General features: G+C 40.0%; 1 protein-coding gene and 1 long non-coding RNA gene across 8 annotated transcripts in view; one reads left to right on the forward strand and one right to left on the reverse strand.

Moving 5' to 3' along the window:
* Positions 1 to 3073: 3073 nt before the first annotated feature.
* Positions 3074 to 25524, forward strand: LOC137379579 (uncharacterized). Of its 2 annotated transcripts, none has more exons than XR_010976865.1 (4): positions 3074 to 3941; positions 4794 to 4957; positions 23496 to 23571; positions 25160 to 25524. It is a non-coding gene; the product is annotated as an uncharacterized lncRNA (long non-coding RNA). The 2 variants fall into 2 exon arrangements; XR_010976864.1 differs by lacking the exon at positions 25160 to 25524 and adding an exon at positions 24216 to 25077.
* LOC137379576 (fatty acyl-CoA reductase 1-like) overlaps positions 13969 to 25549 on the reverse strand; it is a 220300-nt gene continuing 208719 nt past the window's right edge. For all 6 annotated transcript variants that reach the window (XM_068050606.1, XM_068050601.1, XM_068050602.1 and 3 more), the window contains 3 exons: positions 24588 to 24717; positions 16927 to 17054; positions 13969 to 14925 (listed from right to left, as the gene is read on the reverse strand). In XM_068050606.1, the coding sequence (XP_067906707.1) occupies positions 14763 to 14925; positions 16927 to 17054; positions 24588 to 24717 (421 nt within the window). In that variant the 3' untranslated portion in view covers positions 13969 to 14762. The remainder of the gene's footprint in view (positions 14926 to 16926; positions 17055 to 24587; positions 24718 to 25549) is intronic.

A 25549-nucleotide genomic window follows, 5' to 3' on the forward strand; every position in this document is an offset into this window, starting at 1 on the left:
GCATCTACTCATTCTGACTGGCATCATCACAGGCAAAGTTCACATAATTGCTGGCCCTGGCGGACAATGCTATAAGCATTTGTGGGTCACTTGGACATCCTGGATATGTCTCTGACAGCGACATGAACGGATCCGGAAGCAAAAAAGGTGGTCACTTTGACAGCCATTGATGATCCATGGCCACCAAGTACAACAAGCAACAGGTCGTCTTCTATCAGGCTGCAGATATCTGCCGCCACCTGACATGATAACCTGAGCCTCCTGAGACATTGCTGCTTAAGTATGTCAAGGAAACTTGGCCTCCACCTATACCCGTGGCATAGGTAGTGCCTCATGCAAGCTGAACTCCTCTGCTGCTTCCCTCTCTGCTGTCCAGCAAACAGCTTTTTGAAGAGCAGGCTGGAGTTTGTGCTTATGTTGGCCATATTAGTCCTCATCTGAGGTTCAATCTAAGGCATCCAAGGTGCCACCCATCCTCCAAAGTGTGGAAAGAAAACTCTCAGCAAAAGTTCTATGAGCAAATCCTTTCCCACAAGTAGGTAAGAAAGCAGCTGTGAGTGCTATTTATTGTAGTATTTCCATGAGATTGATTCAGCCACTCAATTGCTGTTGTGTTTTTGCCCTGCTTTCAACTGGTGAGTTTCAAGAAGCCCAGGAAACCCATAAACCCATTAAAATTAAATGTCAGTTGAAATATTGCTCCAGTTGAATGGTTAACGTATGTTAACAGGCAATCCCAAGGGGGTTGCGCACCAGCAGCCTAACATGTTCCAGTTAAATGCAGAAGTTACTGGCATCCCAACACACTGTTTTAACCCCTCTACCCACTGCCAAACCGATGTGCTCCTCCAGGTTAAAATTCGCCTTGATATCAGAATGTGAAACGGGGGAATGTATTTGGGTTTCAAATACAAGTGTATTGTAAATATAAGGAGAATGAGAATTAAACCAAATCCAAACACAGACCATACCGTTAAGAAAAAAAAAATCCTCTGCCAAGGTTCCTTGATGGCTAAGTGGGCTGAATTGTGTGCTGTCAGGTTATGATTCAACTCTGGTCTGTGCTGAGTTAGCAAAATAGTGAACTATAATAAGGCCTACTTGTATGAGACAAGGAAGAGTACAATTCAGTCATGGTTCCTTTCCCTGTGGATATTTGATGAGGACACAAATGGTAGTTGAGTAGCCTGCCAATAGTGTCTAGTCTCAGAAATGAAGAATAATGTTGTTTCAGTAAGATATTGGAAAGCTGCCAGGAATCATGGATCGGTACTTTTCAGTACGGATTGATAATTTTTTATAAGTATCTTAGGAAAATATTCATGTTTTTACATTCCCCTTTTCATTAGGAGAGTTTTTGGTTCAATTTATTCAAACTTAATAGTGGAATACTCTCAAGTTCTCTCAGTGATTTAAAAGACCATAAACACGAGAATCTCTAGAGATAAGTCCAGTTGGTGCAAAATAATGCTTGTACAAATGTTTGTATGAATGCTGCAAATTTATCATTCTAACATCCAAAGAAAATACTGACCTATGAAAATCTAGAGAGCTGACAATGTGAAAAGTGAATCCTGATTAAATGGCCAGCAGAAATTCTGTTCATTTCCTGCTGTCTTTGACAAACCCTGCATTTATGTGCAGTAGTAACATGATTATATACATGCCAATCATCAGAATTTCATGTTGACAGTCTATGTCAGGTGTTTTACTTACAAACGACAGCACAGACAGGGTCCCTCGCTTCGTAGTTCCACGGCTCCATAGGGTGGGTGAGGGGCAGAGGTTTGAGGGTGGATAGCAATCAAGGTGGGGAATTGTTGGCATTAAAAGGGATGGTTTTGAAAGAGGAAAGAATGACATTGAAAGGGGGAAATGGATGGCAATGAAGAGAATATAGGCAGAATCTGGGAGAATCACTTTTGTTGGGGTAGGAAGGAAAATATCAGTGTTGGCTGAGAGGAAATGGAGAGGTAGAGTACCAATGGATGATAGGTGAGGTGGAGATTACCAACATGAACTCTGGGGGAATGGGAGAAGAGAGACAGCTTCAATCAGGGAAGTTGTAAGAATAACAAATATCTTCATCTTTTGGATTTCTCTTTTAGGTTTTCATGTACTTATATTGCCAAGTGCTGGAAAATGAGATTAGAATAGATCGGTGCTTGATGGTCGGCACAGACACGATGGACTGAAGGACCTGTTTCTGTGCTGTATAACTCTATGGTGGGAAAAATACAAGTGAAGGAATTCTATATATTCCTACCACTCAAATTACAAAGCTACTTGTTTTTCCATGTTGGGGCTGTTCTTGCTTTTTAGCTTTTTGTATCTGTATCAGCTTTTTTAAAGCCGCTGGTCAGCTTTTACAAGTTATTTTTTAGGTTGGCTTCTGTGTGGATTGTACTTTAAGTTCCTCATATAAATCCAGGAATGGTCAGATTATAATTAGTAAAGGTTATGTAGTACATTCCAATATTATGCATGTGATTTTGTACGAATTTGATTCTGTTGCTTGGGCTGTTTCCACAGCTAGGAGGCAAATGTGTTCCAAACCCCAAAGATGGGAGCTCAACTCCCTCAATTTCTGAGATAAAGCTTTCTGTATTTGAGCACCAGCACATTGGTAGTGTTGTGGACTAAATGGTAGCATAATTGGTTCATTCCAGTGGAAAATTGAGTGTAGATTGGTCACTCCAGGTAAGCAGCAGTATTTGCACCAAACACTGGGCTCCAAACCCCTAATTTTATGTCCATTAATTTAAATAGGTGGTATATCACAGGCTGTGGGTCCAAGAGTTTGCACTATCACTCCTTGCAAGTGGCATTCCACATTAGGAATGTGTGATAAGGTTCTACACTAACCATCCTTTAAAGAGGACCATTTATCTCACAGATGGCTCCTGTAGGGGACAATTATAATAATTATTTTTACCTTTTGGGGTGGCAGTTGCCAATTTTCCATTTTAATATCTAAGAAAAATGGGATCTGAAAAGCTCTGTAATTACTATGTTTTAAATCTCTCAGCAACTAATATTAATAGATTGACTTCTTCCAAGATTTTATAAAAATAAATATATCCTTGTCTAGGACAAAGCTATGATATTTATATATCACCTTTTGTGACCTCAGGATGTCCCAAAAGCATTTTACAGCCAATGAAGTACTTTTGAAGTGCAGTCATGGTTATAATGGAGAACTATATGGCAGCCAATTGCACACAGCAAGTTCCTACAATCAGTATTTTGATAAATAGCCAGATAATCTATTTCAGTTATATTAAGAGATAAATATTAGACAGGGAACTAAGCAAACTCCCCTGCTCTTTAAATAGATCCTTGGGATCTTTTACACACACCTAAGACAGAAGATGAGGCCTTGGTTTGACATCGCATCAGAAGACAGCACCTCAAACAGTGCAGCACTCCTTCAGTGCTACACTGAAGTGACAGCCTAGATTATGTGTTAAGTCTCTAGAGTAGAGCTTGAACCATTAACTTCTTGATTTAGAAACAAGAGTGGTACTACTGACCCAAGGCACCTTAGAGAAAGATAAACTGTTCGCAAATTGTGATTTGCTGCATTAGCTCAGTTATTTATTTATTTAGTTTTATTTTATTATTTAGAGATACAGCACTGAAACAGGCCCTTCGGCCCACCGAGTCTGTGCCGACCAACAACCACCCATTTATGCTAACACTACAGTAATCCCATATTCCCTATCACCCAGGGGCAATTTACAACGGCCAATTTACCTATCACCTGCAAGTCTTTTGGATGTGGGAGGAAACCGGAGCACCCGGCGAAAACCCACGCAGACACGGGGAGAACTTGCAAACTCCACACAGGCAGTACCCAGAATCGAACCCAGGTCCCTGGAGCTGTGAGGCTGCGGTGCTAACCACTGCGCCACTGTGCCGCCCGTGCGGCAACAGTATAGGTGAGTAGCAGTATTATTGATTTTGTGTTCTCTCCCTCCCTCCATTTCCATTTTAATCCTCTTCTGTAGAATTGACCACCAACTGGAAAATGCCAGAAAATCACAGATGTCTTCACTGCTCTACAGCCACTAGTCTTCCACATTCTGCCCAAAGAAGGTATATTTGCAAAAGCAAAATACTGTGGATACTGGAAATATGTATATTTGCAACTTCTTGCTAGATAAGTGAAGTATCCAAGTTATCCACTGTCATCTGGGGTGCCTTGGAAATATTGCCTTTACAAATGTCTTTTTAGATTTAAAAGGTTCTTTGTCCAGTGAGCAGCTTGGTTCCAGGTGCAAAATAGTTTCTCTGAAATGTGCATTCTCAAGCAATCAGACCTATCCGCTGATTAGCTTCAGTTTAAAAATATCTGCAATTACCTGGATTTACCAATTGGGTACTGTGGTATTTAAAGAAGACATCAGTTAGGCGCTAAACATCACAACTACCCTCCAGATTTGAAAGTGGCGACGAGTAACACCATACTGTTAGGAGTACTAAAATATTTGACTGCTGAAAGCAACACAAAGTAAAATTTTATTTTTGGCATTTAGGGAAATTAGTACATTTATTTGGAATATTTCAAACTTCTGAACATTTACTCCAATCATAATGAGTTGCTATGCATGGATAATTTCAGTCATCCTGAATTTTCTGAATAGCCCAATGGATGTTTAGAGTTAAAAAAAAACTCGGTGCCATGTTTTTCAAAAAGTTGCAGTTTGTAAGGATTTGTTGAATTTAAGCACACATCTTGCACAGCCTATTTCCTGCTATTTCCACTCAATCTTCTATTACTGTATCAACAGCATAGTCACTGTCAGATGCAGCGGAGCAGGCCTGTGCATGTGAGTTTCCAACTGACAAGTTCTTGAACTTTGGCTCCCACGAGGAGGAGTGGAAAGTGGGAGAATGGTAATTCTTACTGGGAAAGGAAAGAGTACATCGCTAAATGTGTCACTGGATAAGTGAAGTAGGTATTCTGATCTCTGAATGTTGACCTAAAGAATGGTCTCTTTCACTGGATGGGGTGGGGCTAAAAGGAAAAGGGAAGAAAATTAAACTGAAGGGTGATACGGAGTTAAAATGAAATTGATATAACTAAAAAAGTTTAAAGTGAAGTCTAAGAAAATATTTGCACTGAGAAATGCTTCAATTTGAACTAAAAAACTTTTAAAGATGTGCATTGTTTCAGAAATGAACTGTGATCTGTGCAACTTTTGTAGTAAGCGTTTTGGCTTCCCTAAAAGCTTGCAATATGCTGACAACACTATATTTCATGCCTTTTTTTGTTTTCTTTTCTTTCCTCATGCAGAGATATGGCTGCGTAAGTGCTCGCTCTCATAATTTTTCACTGCCCTGGCCATACTTCATGTATGGGCCTGTGCAGTGAGTGTAGGTAGGCTATTAGACGTAGAGATGGAATCAGAGCCTAACCTGTCCTTACTTGACATTCACATGCATACTTTCCACTTGGCTGGTTTCTGCTATCGTCATTCTGGGAGTAGCAGGATGAAAAGTGTATTTAGACGATATTTCAGATCTGTATCTACACAGGACTTTAAATTATTAGTAGTTAACAGGAAACTGAGTAGCATTCAAAGGTCACAGACTTGAAACGTTAGCTGTTTCTCTCTCCACAGATGCTGCCAGAGCTGTTGAGTATTTCTAACAGTTTCTGTTTTTATTTCAGATTTCTAGTGTCTGCAGTATTTTGCTTTTATTTTAGCATTTCAAAGGTAACTTTGTAAAAGCCTAACTTGTGCCTGATTGAAAATTTCTTAGTTATTGACTAATTATTTGTGGAATTTGTATCTATAATTACACTGTATCATTAAAATGAGATAACAAGAAGGCTGTGTTATAATGATGTATACTCAGGAGAACATATTACTAAATATAGTTGGTCTCCTATGGCTTTGCTCATGGAGAAAATATAGGGTCGGAGTACATTAGAACATAGACCACTCCAAGTGATCCACATAGAATGAAATGTGGTGAAGTCCAGTAATTGTTTTATGGTCAAATGTGGCAACCCTCCAAATCAGGCTGACATAGATGATAAATGACATAAACCCTATTATAAATGTGGAGCTGTTATCAAAATGCTGCAAAATCTGCAACCAAAAAAACCAGTTACCATGGAAATGGTCACATTTGTAGCAGGGACCAACAAGCAGTAGTTCCCATGGAAGCACACTGGCAGTTACCAGGAGCTAATGAATATTAGTGACAATGGTAATAGCAATTGCGATTTTCCAGTTACACTTTTCTGCAGACTAGTCAGAGCGCTGAAAAATCACCAACTGTTTGACTCAAATATGGTTAAATGTAAATGGGCTGTTAAAATTAGAGCATAGCTACACGACCAGTCCCGATGACCTGTCGGGTTCAGGTCGCTCTTCTGGGTCCGGCATTCAGGCTCTGGTTGGGTTGGACAGAGTGACAGCCAGGACGTCAAGGCGGGAAACGTGCATTTGGACTCTGCACTAGTCTGCTGTGAGTGATTCCATCCAAGGTAGCACACAACCTCTTTAATATAATCAACTTTATTCCGGTGGTCTGGTCAGGCGCAGGAAAAATCAAAGGACTTGGGCCGGGTTGGATGTGTTTCTGTCGGGCTCTGCTCTGGTTTCGTTTGCAGGCCTTTAGTTAAAATACCAATTCCGATACCATGGATGGGTGAGATTTTGAGGCTATATTATTCAGAGAGCCAAGAGTTCATTCCAGGTTGCGCTGTTTATTTTTCAGTGCAGTTCACCTGAAATTGGCCAAATCTGTGCAAAAGATATCTGAAGGAGTAGCACAACTTTTGAAATTAAGTGTTGCAAAGGAAGAGTACAAGTTTAAGGAAGGGTTGAAAGAGAAGCAACACAACATTGGAGAACAGGAGCAGCACAATATCAACGACTGGAGCGGGGGAGGGGGGACATTGGGGAGTGGAATGGGACAGAAGTTAGAGAAACGGGAAACCAGAGAGGATAAGTACAAAATTGAAGAGTGGGAGAGGATCGGCATAAAATAACGTCGGGGGTTAGGAGTGTAGTTTTGGGAATTGGGTGGAACGTGAGATGCAGGACAGAGAGTGTGAGCTGGGAAAAGAACAGTACAAAGATGGGATAAAAACAAGAAATGCTGGAAATACTCAGCAGGTCTGGCAGCATCTGTGGAAAAAGAAGCAGAGTTAACGTTTCAGGTCAGTGACCCTTCATCAGAACTGACAAATATTAGAAATGTAATAGATTTTAAGCAAATAAAGCAGGGGTGGGGCACGAGATAACAGAAGAGGTGTTGATAGGGCAAGGTCACAGAGAATAACTGACCCGAAGGTCTTGGAACAAAGGCAAACGGTATGTTAATGGTGTGCTGAAAGACAAAGCATTAGTACAGAGAGGCAATTGACTGTAAAATGAACAGCCCTGATGCCAAGCACAAACGTTTAAAAAAAAAAAGTGGGTAGGCACAGTAGAAACAAACTAAACTAAAACAAAAAAGAAAAAATAACTAAAAATAAAAAGGGGGCCCCGTCATGCTCTGAAATTATTGAACTCAATGTTCAGTCCAGCAGGCTGTAGCCTAATCGGTAAATGAGGTGCTGTTTCTCGAGCTTGCGTTGATGTTCGCTGGAACACTGCAGCAATCCCAGGACAGAGATGTGAGCATGAGAGCGGTGGGGTGGGGGGCGGGTTGAAATGGCAAGCAACCAGAAGCTTGGGGTCATGCTTATGGACTGATCGGAGGTGTTCCGCAAAGTGGTCGCCAATCTGCGTTTGGTCTCCCCAATGTAGAAAGTACAAAGCTGGGGATGGCAGAGGGAGAGGAACAGGACATGTTCAAAGAATGAGGCAAAAGCCCTATTTTCAGACAAATTCTATTTTTTGACTCACTCGTATCTGACATCCTGATGTGTGATGACTTCAGATGTGATATTTTTGAAAGGTGTGTCATATTGGCAAGCGCTAGCCGCTACTGAGTTTATGCACTAGTAGATTTCCCATGGGATTGCGATATGTTGGAATTCAGGGTGGATGTAGGGTGGGTTTCCAAAGGAAGCATTTGAAGTTTTGGCAAGGAAAGAAAGGATTCAAAGTGCCAAGGACTTTTTAGAATATTAACAGATATAGTGGATCCTTCTCTTTCTTAAAATGAGTGGGCTTTCTATGCCATTGGTAACAGTACGTCAAAGGATATGCTGTCTGTTACGACCAGGTGAGGAAGGGGTCACAGACTCCCCTTTCACCCAGGTTTGACCGCAACAGTGTTTAATTCTTTTAACACAGTGATTTAGCTTACCACCTCAGTGAGCCCTTGCTCTCTGGTTCATTTGTAATTATATTGAAGGAACAATCAGATAGGTTTTCTTGAGTTTAAAACAAGAAAGATGTAAACTTATTAATCTTATCACTCTAAACCGGTTAAAATTACTAAAAATACACGACTCATCCATGGTCACATTCATATGAGAAGCGTATACACACACACACACAAATAGATACAGAGGGGACAAAAAGTTGGGAGGTTGAAATAAAGTCCGTAATAAATGGAATTCAGATACTGAGTTTGTGTCCCTAGTTGAAGTTAAAGTCTTGAAGCACTCGCTGGGGTCACATGCACAATTCGGGCTTGCTTCTCTGGTTCTGGAATGTCGAAGAGAAACTTTATCCGTCCTCCTTGTTGATAACTGTCAGGATTTGTTGATTTGAGGTTCAGCTGCAGCTGAGGCCTTCCTGGGACTTTGCTGGAGCAGGGGAGAGAGGGGTGCTGTTTTCTTCCTTGAGTTCAGTTACTGCCTTTCTTCCTTCTGAGGCACGATCGACAAACTCAGTTACACAGGCAGGTATGTCATGTGACCACCTCTTTGTTTGCAAACAAGTTTCTGGAAGGGTGTTTGAAATTCAAAGTCCTTCTCAAGCTGTGCAAACATACTTGGTGGGGTTGGGCTCTTTCAAAGTCAATGGGTGTCGATGGCTTGATGACCCACGTTGACAAAACCCATTCAAGATAATTGAATCCGAGCGCACTCCTATTGTTCTGGCTAGACATGGTAATTACCTCTGTTTCCCAGCCGGTGTTTGGCTTCTCATATGCAAATTATGCGTGGCCATCTTTAGCTGGTCTGTTCTGCTTTTTAAAAGTTATTTGTAATGCCCAGTGAAAAAGCCTCGGGCAACATTCCATACAACAAAATTAATATGTTCCATTTAGCATGTGTGATTTCTGTCATGCTTCACCTGTAATAACCATGTCTCCTTTTTTCATTGTTCTTTTCTTCCCCTGTTATCTTGTTTCTATCTTTTGCAGTTCTTTCTGTGACCTAACTTTCTATCTTCTATGGCGACTGCTTTTTTGTAGTTGGTAGATGGAGCCAGTGGAAGACTGGATGAGGTTTTAAAGAGTGGGGGGTGATCTTGCAAGGTCAACTTTGACTTTGATGGCATTATAGGGATGTGGAGTTATTTGCGGAAATTTACACAAAGCGGGCGGACTCCTTATTTTTCTTGCGTGATTTATGCTGCTGCAGCTGTCTCCTCCTTTACTGATCTGAACCAAGTACCTGCATCCCTGACAATTACCCTTCGCCATCTGTCCAGCTGCCATTTGCCTGCGATTCATGTGAGCAGCTGAAAGCATAGCTGCCAATGGTGTGGAGGGAGGGATATATAAGCCAGAGGCAACATATCACCATATCCTATTGTTTTCTACCTTGTGTGTTTTTCTTGCTCCTCCATAATGCATCTATGCTATTCACATCGACTACTTCTGGTAGTAAGTTTCCCATTCTTACCACTGTTTGGGTATAGCATTCTTAGAGGCTTTGACAAGGTAGATGCTTAGAAGCTGATTCCTTTTGCTGGAGAGTCTAGAATAGGGGTCATAGCCATTTAGGACTGAGATCCAGAGAAATTTCTTCACTCAGAGGGTTGTGACTCTTTGGAAAGCTGTGGATTTTCAATTGTTAAGTATATATAAGAATGAGATGGATAGATATTTGGACACTAAGGGAATCGAGGGATATGATGATAGGGCAGTAAAATGGAGTCGAGGTAGAAGATCAGCCATGATCTTACTGAATGGTGGAGCAGGCTTTCAGGGTGTATGACCTACTCTTGTTCTCATTTCTTAGTGAGGAGCTTTCTACTGAATACCCTATTGGATTTATTGGTGACTGTCTTATATTTATAGTTCTAGTTTGGGTCTACTCTTTCATAATTCTGGTAGATCTCTAATAGGGCACCCTCAACCATCTATTTTCTAGAAAAAAAGAGTCCCCAGCCTGTTCAGCCTTTCTTGATGAATATATTCTGTCAGTTCTGGTATCATCCTTGTAAATCCTTTGTGCACCTTCTCCAGTACCTCGATATCCCTTTTTATAATATGGAGACCAGAACTCGAGGTTTAGTGCAGGTATGGCCTCATTAACCTATGTCGTTGCTTTTAGTGATTTGCATATCAGTACCCCTAGATCCCTTTGCTCCTCTACTCTATTTAAACTCTTAATATCTAAGCAGGATGTGTATTCCTTATTCATCCTATCAAAATGTAACCCCTCACACTTATATTGAAATTCATTTGCCAATTACACATCCATTCTGCAAACTTACGGTCAGTCTGAGGTTTGCTGAGGGTCTGGTGTAACTCAAGTGGAAAATCTAGACCAAGACTTTATATAATTACGTGCAGATGTATTTGGAGCGCATGTCACTTGGGGATATTGGTGCACAGGAGCATTTCAACTCCTTGAGCCATTTTTAACACACTGGTTAACAGGTTTACGTCAAATTCCTCTGTGGAATATATTGGCAGTCATTAACCTAGTTATTTTAAACAGGTTAATGACTTTATTAATTAATACTACACACATAAATTAGACACAAATATGCTAAACTGTAAACCAATAGCACTCGGGAATTTCAGCCTGAATGATTACTTCCTAAGGGAACTCCTTAGCAAATTAGCATTACTGTTTATTCACAAATGTTCTGTTTGATACTATGTGACATTATTGCCATAATATTTGGATTTCTTTGTGCATGCATGTAGGTGTAAAGGCAAAGACATAGTACCAGATGTATTATACGCAATCGTTCTCCAATTAAATAATTGAGTCATGAGGTTATTGTGCAGTTCAGAGAAATCAGGAAGCATACTGTGAAAGATTCCAAAGGGAAATAGGAAAATCTAATTAAAAATGTCATTAATAAGATGAATAGAAATGCTCCAAAAGGCAGGCAAGAAAGCATGTGGGCTACTCTGTATTGGCTGATTCTGTCTTCTAGCAGTTTTCAAGCTGAGCTTTAAGTTTAATGTGATTATTGGACTGTTTGGAGGAATTGATGCTTTCTTTAAGCTTTGTTGGGGAATGGAACCAAAGTATTGACTCATACACTTGTAACAAAGATGTGGGTTCCTCACACTCAAGCTGCCCCACAACCTCTAATTGGTTTCCTATTACCCCTGTTCCACTCTTTCTTCCTCTGCCACTTCTTTTTACTTTATGTTCCTTTTATCTCCTTCACCACTGTTTTCTTTTTCGGTAACAATCTGTCCGGTTTGTACCCCCAACCCCAATCTATCTCCCAGCAAAGGGAAACGATCCTAGATTCCTTCCTCTTCCTCATCTATATGCAATTCCTTGGCAATATCATTCACAGACATTCAGTCAGTTTCCTCATATGCAATGATAACACCCAGCTCTACTACTGTACCACCTGTCTCTCCTTCACTGCCTCTAACTTGCCAGACTGCTTGTCCAATATTCAGTCTTGGATAAGCTACAATTTCCTCTAGCTAAATATCGGTAAGACTGAAGCTATTGTGTTCACCCACTACCACAAATGCTGTTCCCTCATCACTGATACCACTGACTTCCCTGTTCTCGCTTCTTGTATATCCCCAATTTTCTTTCTCCCACTACTGGCGGCTGTGCCTTCAGCTGTCTAGGCTTTAAGCTATGGAATTCCCTCCCTAAACCTCTCCACCCCTCTCTGCTGCTTTACAACTTTGCTTAAAACCAAACTCTGTGAATTGGTGTAAATTCTGTGATAAGGCTCCTGTGAAGCACCTTGGGATGTTTTACTACATTAAAGGTGCTATATATATGTTCAGTTGTTCTTGGTGAGGACAAACATAAGCACGAGTGTAACAGCTATTGTCATAAGCTATATTTCACTGATATGTTCCATTGATACCAGAAATCAAAGTAACAATTCTATTAATAGTATTTTTCAGCATGAGAAATAGCCAAGAGTGATTGTCACTAATCACAGGGATGCAGTTATGCAGTAGAATTCTCAATGTTATAATTGTGTTTGAAATTTTAAAGCAGTTTCAGATCAGTGGGGGAGAAATTTGACTCAAGCCATAATTAAAAAGGTGAAAATTAGGGGCACGTTTGTCACCCTATTGACATCCAAGGTCCACTTGATGCCATATTTAGCCAGGCCTGTAAGGGAGTGAGCAGTGCACCTGTCTGAAACGCAAGCATAAAACTGCTTAAATAGCACAGAACCCCGAGTGGAAAATTCAGGTGGAAAAGGGAGGAGTGTGATTAGTGCACACTCTGCCTAGTAGTACTGGGCATTGCATAATCTAACTAGCGGTCCTTAAAGGGATCATTGGATGCTGCTCTAAAACAAAAAAGGCACAGGAAAGTTTTCCTCCAAGGCCCACAAAAAACTCCAGCCCTTCGAAATAGAGTCAATTTATTTTTTTCACCCTGATTTTCTTTTTCTTCTTTCCTCCCTTGCCCATTTTTGCAGGTGGTGTCAGGATCAAATACCCTTGGGTTAATTGGCAAATTCTATTTCCCTTTTATACATTAATCATTCTTGAAACTTCTGAATTATGAGTGGGTAGTTTTAAACAAACTGCCGTCCAGACACTGCTAACCTACATTTAAGTTTGCACTGTATACATGCTTTTATTAAGAATAATGGTCAGCTTTTCCTGAGCCTTACTAGCAGACCTCGAACAATATGAAGTCATTTTTAACATAAATTGAATCAGTCAGACCCTAAATAAGTGTGCAATCACACAATATGGGCAATTGAGAAGTCTGTAGACGACGCAGCAATTAATTCTGGCGCAAAATATTTTTCAAATAAAAAAACTTACTTTATTCTCTTTTGTAGTAGAACAAGACTTTGGTAGTTAGTCAGGAGGTGTTGATGTCACTGTAATAACTTGGTTTGCAGCACAATTCTACTGAATGGTTGACATCATTCAGGACAAATGGCACATTTAAGACCACCACTTGGTAATGTATTTAGGCAAGAGGAAGCAACAGAAATTCAATTGTCATTAAAAAAAATACCTGAGAGAAATGGCTCACACGTACTGATGCTGCACATAGTCAACTCCTCAAGAGACAAATGTCTGGCAATTAATTGTAGTGGAAGATAATGCAAGTCACCAATTAAGTATTCATAAGACTGTATTGTGTAGCCAATAAAATGTAACTTGCACATCGTTCCTGCTACACTAAAGCAAACATTAATGGTGTTAATTATATTTTGTCCATAACCTTGCTGGAGGGAAGGGTTCTTCTAGTATAACCGTAGTGAGTTTTGAGGATCATTTTATAATACAGCTGGATTTCACATCTTGAAATATAAGGTTTCTCAATTCACATAAGCATAAAATAAAGTGATTGTCTGTCTGTGTCCTCTACCATACAGTGAACAAAGTTTGCCACATTTCACCTTAGAACTTCTCTAACTGCTAGTAAGAAATACATATTTTAGACAAGCAAAGACTGGCCATAATAATAAGCCAGTATTATTCTTAAAAATATCTAAAGTAATATTTAATTTCCCACCATTTGTGTTGGAAGCAATAACATTACCACATCTGGTATTGATTTCCAGATGTTCTACATGACAAACTTTTGTTCCCATTTTATCGAGGAAGGCCTTTACCAATGATAAAATCTCAAATACCTTTTCATAATGATTCTCAGTCAGGCACCAAACAAAACAGAACTAGTTTCACATATCAGTCTTTTTTATTCTGTTGTCATAAAAATGTGTTATGTTGCTGCCAACATCTCCAGTTGGTAGAGTGTTGGCAAATTTGGGGAGGCGGAAATGGTGACTTTCTGCAAATAGTAGGAACGAATTCAGAAGTTTTGGTCAAGTGTCAACTTTTATATACATTTTACAAGTGTAAAACACCCAGTAATGTTTGTTAAGCTTTCTTTGCCATTTTAGCACCAAGAAGTAGAACGTTCCTGTGTTATTGCTGGAAAGTGACTTTCTTATTACATTAACTGTACAATGGGCCTCAAGCCCTATTCACAAAGATAACTGGATGCAACACCAGTCTTGAATGCATTGAGACTATCAGTACTATACACTGTGCAGATTCCTTTTGTGAATAAGGGCCCTGCATCCAAAATGTTATGGTGCAGAAGAGACAATTTTGTACTTTAAAATCCATTCCGGCAATTACCTGTAAAATCAAGCCAGGGTATTGCATGACAGTGTATAGAAATACAGACACTGAAAAACTGTTTACATTGTCAATCTGAACAAGCTGGTAATGCTAGAAAACCAGAGGGTCACACCAGAATATGCTTGGTGTGAAATATTATTGTTCTTTATTATAGTATTGGCAGTGTGTAGTTTGGTTACGTTGGAATGCAGAATCATATTACTTTCTTTACCATGGCTTGGGAAGTCTTGTGGCCTTTTTGGGAAGGGGGATATTCCTAAAGGATTGCTAGTCGTTTGCAGCAAATTGAGATCCTTCGATTTGCAGTATGCCACTTGGGGCAGACCTCAGTGCCAGATAGTGCTGGATGCCCTGAAGTAGGACAGGAATTTGTAGCACAGGCTCACCACAAAGTACCAGATGTGGCGAGCCATTTGTGATCGAGCAATAAAAACACGCCAGATGACGACAAGGAGAATAGTGTTGAAGGCATAGCGGATGTTTCGTAGCCTACAAAAACAGAGAAAGGTTCCAGAGGTCAATGCGCTTTTTCACATTGTGTTGAGCAGCAAATAATGTGTCTTAGTACTTACACAGGACACCTATTATCAATTTTGTGAATTATCCAGAATTCAGATAACTAAATATTTGTATTATTTTAGTGGATATAGTTTGACAGACAAATTTTGCTATCTATAAACTCTCCAGTATTTCTTCTTATAACCTGCTCCTGCGTGAGTCAGTCCCTGGAAATGCTTTCAATGAATGTGAAGCGGCTGCCGTAATTGTAAGGTGACACCTGAGGATTCTTTTTTCATTAAGTTTAATATTTTTAAGCTTCATTTTCAAAGTTTTATTACACCCCTGTAAGTTGCCACTTTGCACCCTACTATGCTATTCCTTGGCAGACAAACCTGCCCCAGTGAGAAAGTGGCTTGCGTTGCCCACTCGCACCAAGCCTCCACTTCTCTGGCCCGGGTCCCAGTTCTGATTTATCAAATACACCTAAAGCATACACCTAAAGGCTTTCCTCTTTTCAGATACTTGTCATAGGAGATTTGATAGTCAGTTGGACAGACAGACATTTCTGCAACCGCTGACATGAGTCCTGCAAGGTGTGTTAACTCTCTGGTGTCAAGTAAAGGTTTTCATGAAAGGGTGCAGACCATTTTGAGGTGAGAAGAGGAACAGATGAAAGTCATGGTCCATGTGGGAAGCAAAACCATAGGAAGGAAAAGGGTTCAGGCCTCACAGTCAGGAAGGAAACAGTTGAGGCCTCGCAGTAAAAGTTTCAGAAGGTAGAGAGGCAGTTAAAATATCCAGTCCCTCAAAGGTAGCAATCTCTAGATTATTCACAGTGCTACACACTAGTGAGTATAAGAACAGTAAGATAAGACAGGTCAATGCATGGCTAAAGAGATAGTGCAGGAGGGTGGGCTTCAAATTCCTGGGGCATTGGGACCAATTCTGGGGCAGGAGGGGCCTGTACAGGATATACAGGTTGCACCTCAACAGGACCGGGACCAATGTAGCCACAGTGAGGTTAAATAGTGCTCTGGTAGAGGATTAAAACTAAATTGGCAGGGGGTGGGGATAAAGCATGAGCGAAGGGAAACAATGTGTGCAGAGGATTGGGAAAGACTAACAGCATTAGTCTAAAAGTTTGGAAATAGGAGAGATCATATAGGGAATAAATGCGAGTGAGTCCAAGATGGGTTTAGAGTGCATGTGGGTAAACGTAGGAAGCATGGTAAGTAAGGTTGGTGAGCTGCAGGAACAAGTAGCCATATGGAGCTATGATACAGTGGTAATAACAAAGATTTCTCAAAGAAAGGGAAGGTCGGGAATTTCATATTCCTGGCTATAAGATATTCAGGAAAGATGGGAAAAGAAAAATAGGAGGGGTGTGGCAACATTGATCAAAGAAACAACTTTAGCACTGGAGAGGGTGACATAGTTGAGGGGTCACAGATTTAGTTAAATTTGTTTAAAGTTAAGAGATTTTAGAGCAGCTATTACGCTTCTGGGTGTATACTATAGGCCATTGTGGGAAGGAGATAGAGGAACAAATTTGCAGGAAAATGCAAAAATTATATAGTGATAATGGGGGACTTCAATTATTGTAAGATAGGGTTAGACACCGTGTAACAGAAGAGGAGGCTTCCTTCTATGCTGTAACAATATATCTGAAGTGGCTAACTACCACCAAATGAGTACCTAGAGATATCTATCATCAAGTCATAGCACATAAAAGATTGTCCTAACATTCCTGTTATTCATTATTTAAAAAATCTCCTAGGCAATCATTTTTCCATGGGACGAAAGCTGAATCCAGCCATGTTCTGATTGCTAGACGCTTGCATCAAACATGAGAAATAAAAAAGTACCTGAGCTGCACAGGGCGGGGTGATGAGTTATCATTTATGGTGCTTATTCTAAAAGTTACCTTATCCTTCAATACAGTTTTGTAGAAGCAAAAGAGAAGCATCCAGTGGAGATGTTTGTACTCACTTCTTGAGGTGCTGTCTTGCTGCTGGAAGTCCAGACATATCTTCATTTAGCACATATTTCTTAGTTCCTATGCAGTAATTCTCTATGTATTCTGGCCAGTGTAGCTGGCGAACATCAAAATTGAATCTCTGCAAAAAAAGCATTAAAAGTTGACCTTGTTGTCCTGACTCAATCAAAAGTTCACCTGCTGCAGAAAGACTGCCAATTCTCAGGCACGCAATCTAGTTCATGGACATCTTTGTTTTCAATTAAATTTTGAGAATACACTTTATCTCAGAATTTTGCATTTAAATGTCTACAAGGGGGCAGCACAAAAGCTACGAGGTTGAGAGTAGCATTTCCAGGTAAACTTTTGATTATTACTAAACATTACACATGGAAAGGGTACACCCTCGGAGAATTCAAGGAGGATGGGATGCCTCTGTGAACTGGTGATGATTAGGGAGAGGAGGGGTGAGGAGTTTGGAGGGGTGAACTAGATGTGAAAGGTGAACACCTCTATGTACAGAGCTGGAGAGGATCAGATAGTTGCAGTAGCTTTTGAGAAAGTAATAATCAGGTTGGATTGTTGAAAACTTAAATGTGACCTAATTTTTCCCTGTTTTGGATTAAAAACCTATCAACCAGAATGCTCTAAAGCCTTCACATCCTTCCTAAAGTGTGGTGTCTGGAATTGAACACAATACTCCAGTTGAGGCCATACCAGTGTTTTATAAAGGTTCACAATAACTTCCTTGCTTTTGTACTGTATGCCCCTATGTCCAGGATCCCATTTGCCTTTTTAACCACATTCCCTGCCACCTTCATAGAATTGTGCAGATGTACCCCAGATCTCTCTCTTCCTGCACCCCCCCCCTTTAGAATTGTTCCCTTTATATTGCCTCTACTTGTTCTTCCTACCAAGATATATCACCTCACACATCTCTGCATTAAATTTCATCTGCCACAAGTCCACCCATTCCACCAGCCTGTCTTTGCCCTGTGAAGTCTATCACTGTCCTCCTAACAGTTCACAATACTTCCAAATTTGTGTCTGCTGTAAATTTTGAAATTGTGCCCTGCACATCCAAGTCTAGGTCATTAATATATAAGAAGAAAAGCAGTGGTCCTAGAACTGATCCCTGGGGAATGCCACTGCATACCTTCTTCCAGTCCAAAAAACAAATGTTTACCACTACACTCTGTTGCCTGTCACGCAGCCAACTTCATATCCATGCTGCCACTTTCCCTTTTATTTCATGGGATTCAACTTTGCTGGCCAAGCCTATTATGTGGCACTTTAATCAAATGCCTTTTGTAAGTTCATATACACCATATAATTGCATTACCCTCATCAGCCATATCTATTACCTCATCAAAAAACTCCAATTTGCCTTTAATAAATCCATGATAGCTTTCTCTACTTAATCTGAACATGTGACTGTTAACTTTGTCCCAGATTATCATCTCTAAAAGCTTTCCCACCACAGAGGTTGAACAAACTGGCGTAACATTTGCAATTCTCCAGTCCTCTGGCGTCACCCCTGTATCTAAGGAGGATTGAACGATTATGGCCAGTACCTTTGCAATTTCCACCCTTACTTCTCTCAGCTTCCTTGGCTGCATCCCATCTGGTAACTTAGAATTTTAAGTACAGCTAGCCTTTCTAATACCACCTGTTTATCAATTTTTAGCCCATCCAATATCTCAACTACCTCCTCTTTCACTATAACTTTGGCAGCATCTTCTTCCTTGGTAAAGACAAATACAAAGTACTCATTTAATACCTCAGCCATGCCCTCCTCCTCAATGCGTAAATCCCCTTTTTGGTCCCTAATTGGTCCTACTCCTCCTCTTACTCTCCATTTACTATTTATATGCTTATCAAAGGCTTTTGGATTCCCTTTAATCTTAGCTGCCAATCTCTTCTTATAATCTCTCTGCCTCTCAGATTTCTTTTTTCACATCCCCTCTGAGCTTTCTACATTCAGCCTGATTCTCACTTATATTACCAACCTGTCATGCGCCTCCTTTTTCTGCTTCATCTTACTCTCTATCTCTTTTGTCATCCAGGGAGATCTAGCTTTGGTTGCCTTACCTTTCACCTTGTGGGAACATACCTTGACTGCATCCGAACCATCTCCTCTATAAAGGTAGCCATTCCATTACAGTTTTGCCTGCCAATCTTTGATTCCAATTTACCTGTGACAGATCCATTGTCACCCCACTGAAACTGGTGGTCCTCCAATTTAGTATTTTTACTTTAGATTGCTCATTGTCCTTTTCCAGGACGAACCTAAACCTTATGATACTATGATCACTGTTCCCTAAAAGTTTCCTGACTGAAACCTGATCCACTTGACCCACCTCATTTCCCAGAACCAGATCCAGCAATGCCTCCTTCCTCATTGGGCCGGAATCATACTGATAAAGAAAATTCTCTTCAACACACTTCAGAAACTCTTTCTCCTCTCTGCCCTTTACACTGTCGCTATCACAATCTTTATTAGCATAACTGAAGTCTCCCATTATCATTACTATATTCTTTGCAGCGCTGTGACTTTTCTCCAAATTTGCTCCTCTATATCTTTCTCTCTAGGACATCCTCTCTTTCTAGCACTGTGATATCATTACAGTCACCTTTTTTTCTTACCTATCTTTCCTAATATCTTGTATCCAGGAAAATTTAATAATGTGAGGACTCCTGCTTCTGTGGTTTAAAATTGTGGAAATGGATTCCTTTGGACGACTGAAGAGATTACATAGAAGCTGAACTTTTCTTAAAAGGGCCACTGGAAGGACTTTGGGACTTGGTTTAAGAACAACCCTTACTGGATGTCACAAGTCTTGAGCAAAATAAACCAGGAGCCATGATGACTAGGGGGAGTTGTTAACCACCATAATTCTTGACGTGTCACTTCTCTGTTAAGAGTTGGTTTCATTTTGGATTGTCTTGAGTCAGTTGGGGCATCAGCTACTAAGAAAGAAGCACCCAGCTCATTCTTTTCTCCCCTCTCTGAGAAACCCTGAAAATCCAGTGTGATAGCTGAAACCCCTGATGCTGCATTTGTCCTGGAAAGCCTGCCAGACTAATCTTCGACATCGCCTGATGAGAACTGTTCCAAAAAGATCCCAGTGACAGCCGTCTACAAGTATTTGGGACACCAGAAAATGGTAAACTGATATTCCATAACTTATCCTTTTCCTTCAAGAATTAACAAGTATGTGGCCAAAGTATTTTTTGTCTTTTTTTTTGTAGAGATCTCTGCAGAAAAAAAACTTCTTTATTTTTTCTTTAACCGTTGTGTGTGTGTGTGTGTGTGCTGGGCTAATTTAAAAGGGAACTTTCATATTTCAATCTGTTAATGCTTTGCATCTTTAGTGAATAAGTCTTGTTTTATAATAAATTGACAATTTTGTTGTTTATTAAAGAAACCTGGTTGGTGGATTTTATTCTGAAATAAAAATAGAGCATATAATTAGCTATTTCAGTAACTGGGTAAACATTTAAATATATGTTGTGACCCGTGGAGCAGTGGAACTAGAGAAAGGCAGTGCACTCCTCCAGCCTCGGTCATAACATTACCAGTTCTGCCCTTTTATTTAGCTCCATTATCACCATGGCATCATATTCCCACGTGGCGCTTTGCACCTGCAGCTCACCAACCTTATTAACCATGCTTCATGTCTTTACATACATGCACTGTAAACCCAATTTAGACCTTTGTACAGACCAGTTATCTACAATAAACTGGTGGTATTTGCCACAGTAACACAAACGTGGTTTCGATATCTAGATATTATCTGGACCATTGCTGTATAATAACAAAAGTGTGGGTGGCCCACTGAAGTGGCAATCTGTCGTGTCACAGAATAGTGGGACAGAATTAATCTTTCCATTCCACTAAATGTCTATTTCTCCTCTCTATGTTTCCAATCAATGCAAGATTTCATCTGTTGCAACATTTTCAACTGGCCGTATGAGCTCTTTTCTATTGAATTTAAATCAGGCTTTACTCAGCCTTTGTTGATTGTGCCCCTATTTACAGATCTTAGCAATATGCTACATTCTACTTGATTAATTCCTGCCATTCTAGGACTTCAACATATAATCAAGGCCGACACTTCAGTGAAGTACTGAGAGATTGCTGCCTTCCAGATAGCATGTTAAACCAAGGCCCCCAAATGCCTGTTTAGATCTTATAGTACTATGCAAAGGCGAGCAGGAAGGTCTGTTGGTGTACAAAAGCAAAATGCTGCGGATGCTGGAAATCTGAAATAAAAACAGAAAATTCTGGAAATACTCAGCAGGTCCAGCAACATTTGTGGAGAAAGAAACAAGAGTTAACATTTCAGGTCGATGACCTTTCATCCAGATCTGAGTATGACCAGCATTAATCCTCAATCAATACCATAAAGATAAATCAACTGATCATTTATCTCAGTTGCTGGTTGTGGTACCTTCCTGTTTCCAAACAGACTGCTGCATTTTCCTACAAAACAAGAGTGAAGACACTAAAAGGAATTCATTGATTGTGAAGCATTTTGGGATGGCCTGAGGCTTTGATGCTACAGCCATACATGTTTATTTGCAACTCGCTTAACTGCAATTCCTTTTTTAATGCAACCATTTCGAAGTCCCATTTTTCACTTTATACTATCTGCGAAAAGTTTGTTTTACAGCAATTTTATTTATTCCATTCCCCTTATACGCAAGTGTGACATGGAGGAATCCCTATTAAACCAGACTGTTATGTTTGAAACTGAGGCTTTCATCTCTTGATTTGATTGGGTTTGGTGTTCGCAGTGCTTAAGGGAATTGGTTTCCATGTATTTGCTAGTTTTTTGTGGGTGAGGGAGAAGTGGAAGTCAAATTTATATATATTATATACACTGTCTTCTGTTGAGAGTTAAATGAAGGAAATGAACAAATATTAAGGCAGAGATTGTTTTCCTAATAATCTGATCATGTGGCTGTTTAGTTACCAAAGAAACTTATGGGTACCTGTCATTTGAGTCCCTAGGTCAGGGTTCGGCAACTTTAACAACACGAGCATTATAAAAAATTTAGTCAAAAACACAATATCTTAAAAGCCGCAGTGCTGTTACTCAAATGCCACTAATAATGGAAAACAAGATAGAGACACATTTCAACAACATTTTAAAGGTTTTTACAAAGAAGTTGTTCATTGATACTTTTATTAACATTGTACTTGTGAAAAAGTTTTAAAAAAACAAAAGCCATTTAATTATCATCAAAATGGGTTTGATCAAACAAGGTCGAGAGCCACACGAGGGTCCTTAATGAGCTACATGTGCTCTGGAGACGCAGGTTGCAGACCCCCACCTGAGGTTGCCTGATTAAATGTGCAACTTAAGATGCTGTGATTTCTGCAGGTCTATGACCAAGCCACTAGATGGAGCACTTCCTAAACTTAAGCTTTCCACATTTGGTGAGGATATCATTGACAGTGCCAGTCTCACCCTGTTAAAAGGCATCCCTAGTCTGCTGAATATGGACCATCGCTGGAGTGACACCAATCCAAGGAGGCTCGTCTCTGTCCCAATTGTTCTCTTCTTTCTCACTCTGTAATATTTAAAATGTTGCCCTTCAAAGCTCTATTTTTTTTCCCTGCATGTCTAACATGCATTGGGATGTTTTTCTACATTTAAAAAATTATGTAAATGTAAGTTATTATCTGGCTATCCCTGTCCCTCCCAATTCAATGCTGTGTCCTGGGGCAACTCTCAGCCACATCCTATAATAACACCAACAATAGCTGCTGTTGTTCCTATTGCTGTTGTAGTACATGTTCAGATGGTTTTCAACTTCACAATTGCTATCCGTATTAAAAGTATTTAAATAAGTATTAGCAACTTAATTTTGCCACCTGCTTAAAACAAACAGTTTTGAAGCAAATTATTTAATCCACAAGTTATTTCCAACTTTTACACAGTAGACACAGATTTGTTTGTTGGGAATGGTTGTGGGCAAGCTGCACCATGTCAGGACTGGACATGCTCAATAGGTGGCTATTCTTTTACTGTTTATTACAGTATATTCGTATAGTTCAGACCTCTCTAAAAAGGAGTTTGAGAGAAAGTGAAATTTAGGAGAAATCAGGCAATCTTTCTAGTTCAGTGGCAGTGGTGTTCTTCCTAAATGCTGCTGTAATTAATGTTCATTCAAATTTTGTGTAAAGCCAATTTTTTTTTTGTGGTCAAATGAAAAATGTGACTTTAAGAGGGCTCTTCAATAATGATGGGTACCAGATACAAGGTATGCTTACAAGGTTGGTTGTCAACATTTTCTCACTTGACATCAGAGCATTAACAAGGGCCTGCCTCAAGTCACTTCTGCAGCAAAATCAAAACACTTTTTTTAAGCATACCTTGCCAAAATATTCTGAATGAATCAATATCTGGAAGTTTGGTACATCAATCTAATTCTGCTTTATAACATGGCCAATAGAAATATTAGAATATTGCTGTTTTTGCAGAAGGTATTGGGCACATGCTGCAAAATGTCTTCCAGCATTCAAAAGGTTAATGGCTCTTCATGCTAATGTTGCACTGACTTTCCTTCAAAGATGGGCCACCCAGAACTGTTCCACCTTCCATCTGCTGAATCCTGTGCCTGAGATTCTACTTCATCCAACAATAGCAGTGAGTGAATAATTTACTATGTTGTACAGTGTTGTTAAGGATTGGTACTTCCCGCAGCTTCTCTGAACCGTATTTTCTAAACACCTCCCTACTAAAGCTCTGTACTGCAAGTTATGTCTAAATTAACCTATTAGACAACTGATAAGTTTGATTCACTCAGTACTGAACCAGGAAAAAGCAGAATAAAATGAATCAACTTCAGTATTCCATTTGAAATAATTATTTTTTAAATGACTATATAATCGAGGTCACCATTACAGAACTAGCATTGGCATCTTAGTTTGGTGCTTTATTGCCTTAGTGCCATTATTTGAAGTACTGAGCATTTCAGCATCTTATCAGAGGTGGCGCAGGTTAGATTTTATTATTTAGGGTGGTTACTTTCCTGGGATATTTTGGACCTCTGATAGCAGCATTCTGTTGGAGGTGTGACAGGGTAAAATGTGAGATATATGTTTGTGGGCCTGATACTCCACTGCAGGTTAGTGCGTACCCTTTTGAACTAGTGCTCATATTTGCAGTATTGTTACTGTACTGAAAATACAGCATGCTGCAGTGTATAAATAGATACCTTGCTATGATGGTACATGACAGAACATAACATGAAATTGATTTTTTTTTTCTTATTTTGATTTCCCATACAGTAGTTAACTGGCTGGGAAAAATCACCGCAAGTTGTTAACACGATGCAGGTGCAGTCAATGGAATGGCTTTCAGTTTTTCCCACCTGTCACCCATGGATGTGGTTTTCACATGAAGACACCAGTTCCATGACTTGAAAATGTTAGATTTATGCATGAATTTCAGCATCCAAGGCAACATTAAACAAGGTGTTTACACTCCCTGCAAGGTCTTGTTAAATTGAGTTCGCAGTACTTCATGGAAGACATAACAGAATGAATGCCTGTAGTGCTCACCCTCCTGTATAGTCCTGCTATTTGGGGTAGTAGCATGGACTGGTGCTCACCCTCCTGTATAGTCCTGCTATTTGGATACTAGCATGGACGTGTGCTTACCCTCTTATCCTCAAGGTTGAGTTGACTCATCAGCATATTCATGTTGTCAGAACTCCAATCCCAGGACTTGCTGCTGAAGTACTCCAACAGCATCATGGATTTGTGAAGTCTGTTGAAGATCTTCATCATTCTGCAATTGCATTTACAATTAAGTAGAGCCTTGTGTTCAGTTACTCAATCCTTACAACTGTAATCATTAGTTAGAGAGTTGCTTTGATGTGAAAGGTCATTGTATTTTATTGCCTTGATTGCAGCTAACTGATACAGTTCAGCAGTTTAAACATTTGTTATTTATATGAGTTATTTCACTAATTTGCAGATTCTGTAATTATATATTAAATTCAGTGTATGGTGGGGCAAACAAGTATTTCATTGAAAACTCATTATCAGCATCTGAAGTGCTTTTTGTCCCATAGCGTGCATTGCAATAGGTATTTTTAATGATAAGGGTATTATGCTTTCTTGTCATAGCGAATGTCACACACAATAGATGCTATAAGTATATTATCTTATGATTAATAATCTAGTCACCAGGTTCCTACAACTTGGTCAAATTGATTCTGAATCTACAGGATGCACTGCAGCAACTCATCAAGGCTCCTTCGACAGCACCTTCCAACCCCGCAATCTCTACCACCTAGAAGGACAAGGGCAGCAGATGCATGGGAACACCACCACCTGCAAGTTCCCCTCCAAGCCACACACCATCCTGACTTGGAACTATATCATCCTTCCTTCACTGTCGCTGGGTCAAAATCCTGGAACTCCCTTCCTAACAGCACTGCAGTGATGCAAGAAGGCAGCTCACCACCACCTTCTCTAGGGCAATTAGGGATGGGCAATAAATGCTGACCTAGCCAGCAATGCCCACATCCCACGAACGAATGAATAAAAATCTTTCCCCACCACCCCTCCGGCCTTTTAATCTAATTTCTAATGTCCAAAATAAAGGTTTAAAGAAA

Source organism: Heterodontus francisci, chromosome 18 (assembly GCF_036365525.1).
Source record: "Heterodontus francisci isolate sHetFra1 chromosome 18, sHetFra1.hap1, whole genome shotgun sequence".
In the NCBI taxonomy this organism is placed as follows: Eukaryota; Metazoa; Chordata; class Chondrichthyes; order Heterodontiformes; family Heterodontidae; genus Heterodontus; species Heterodontus francisci.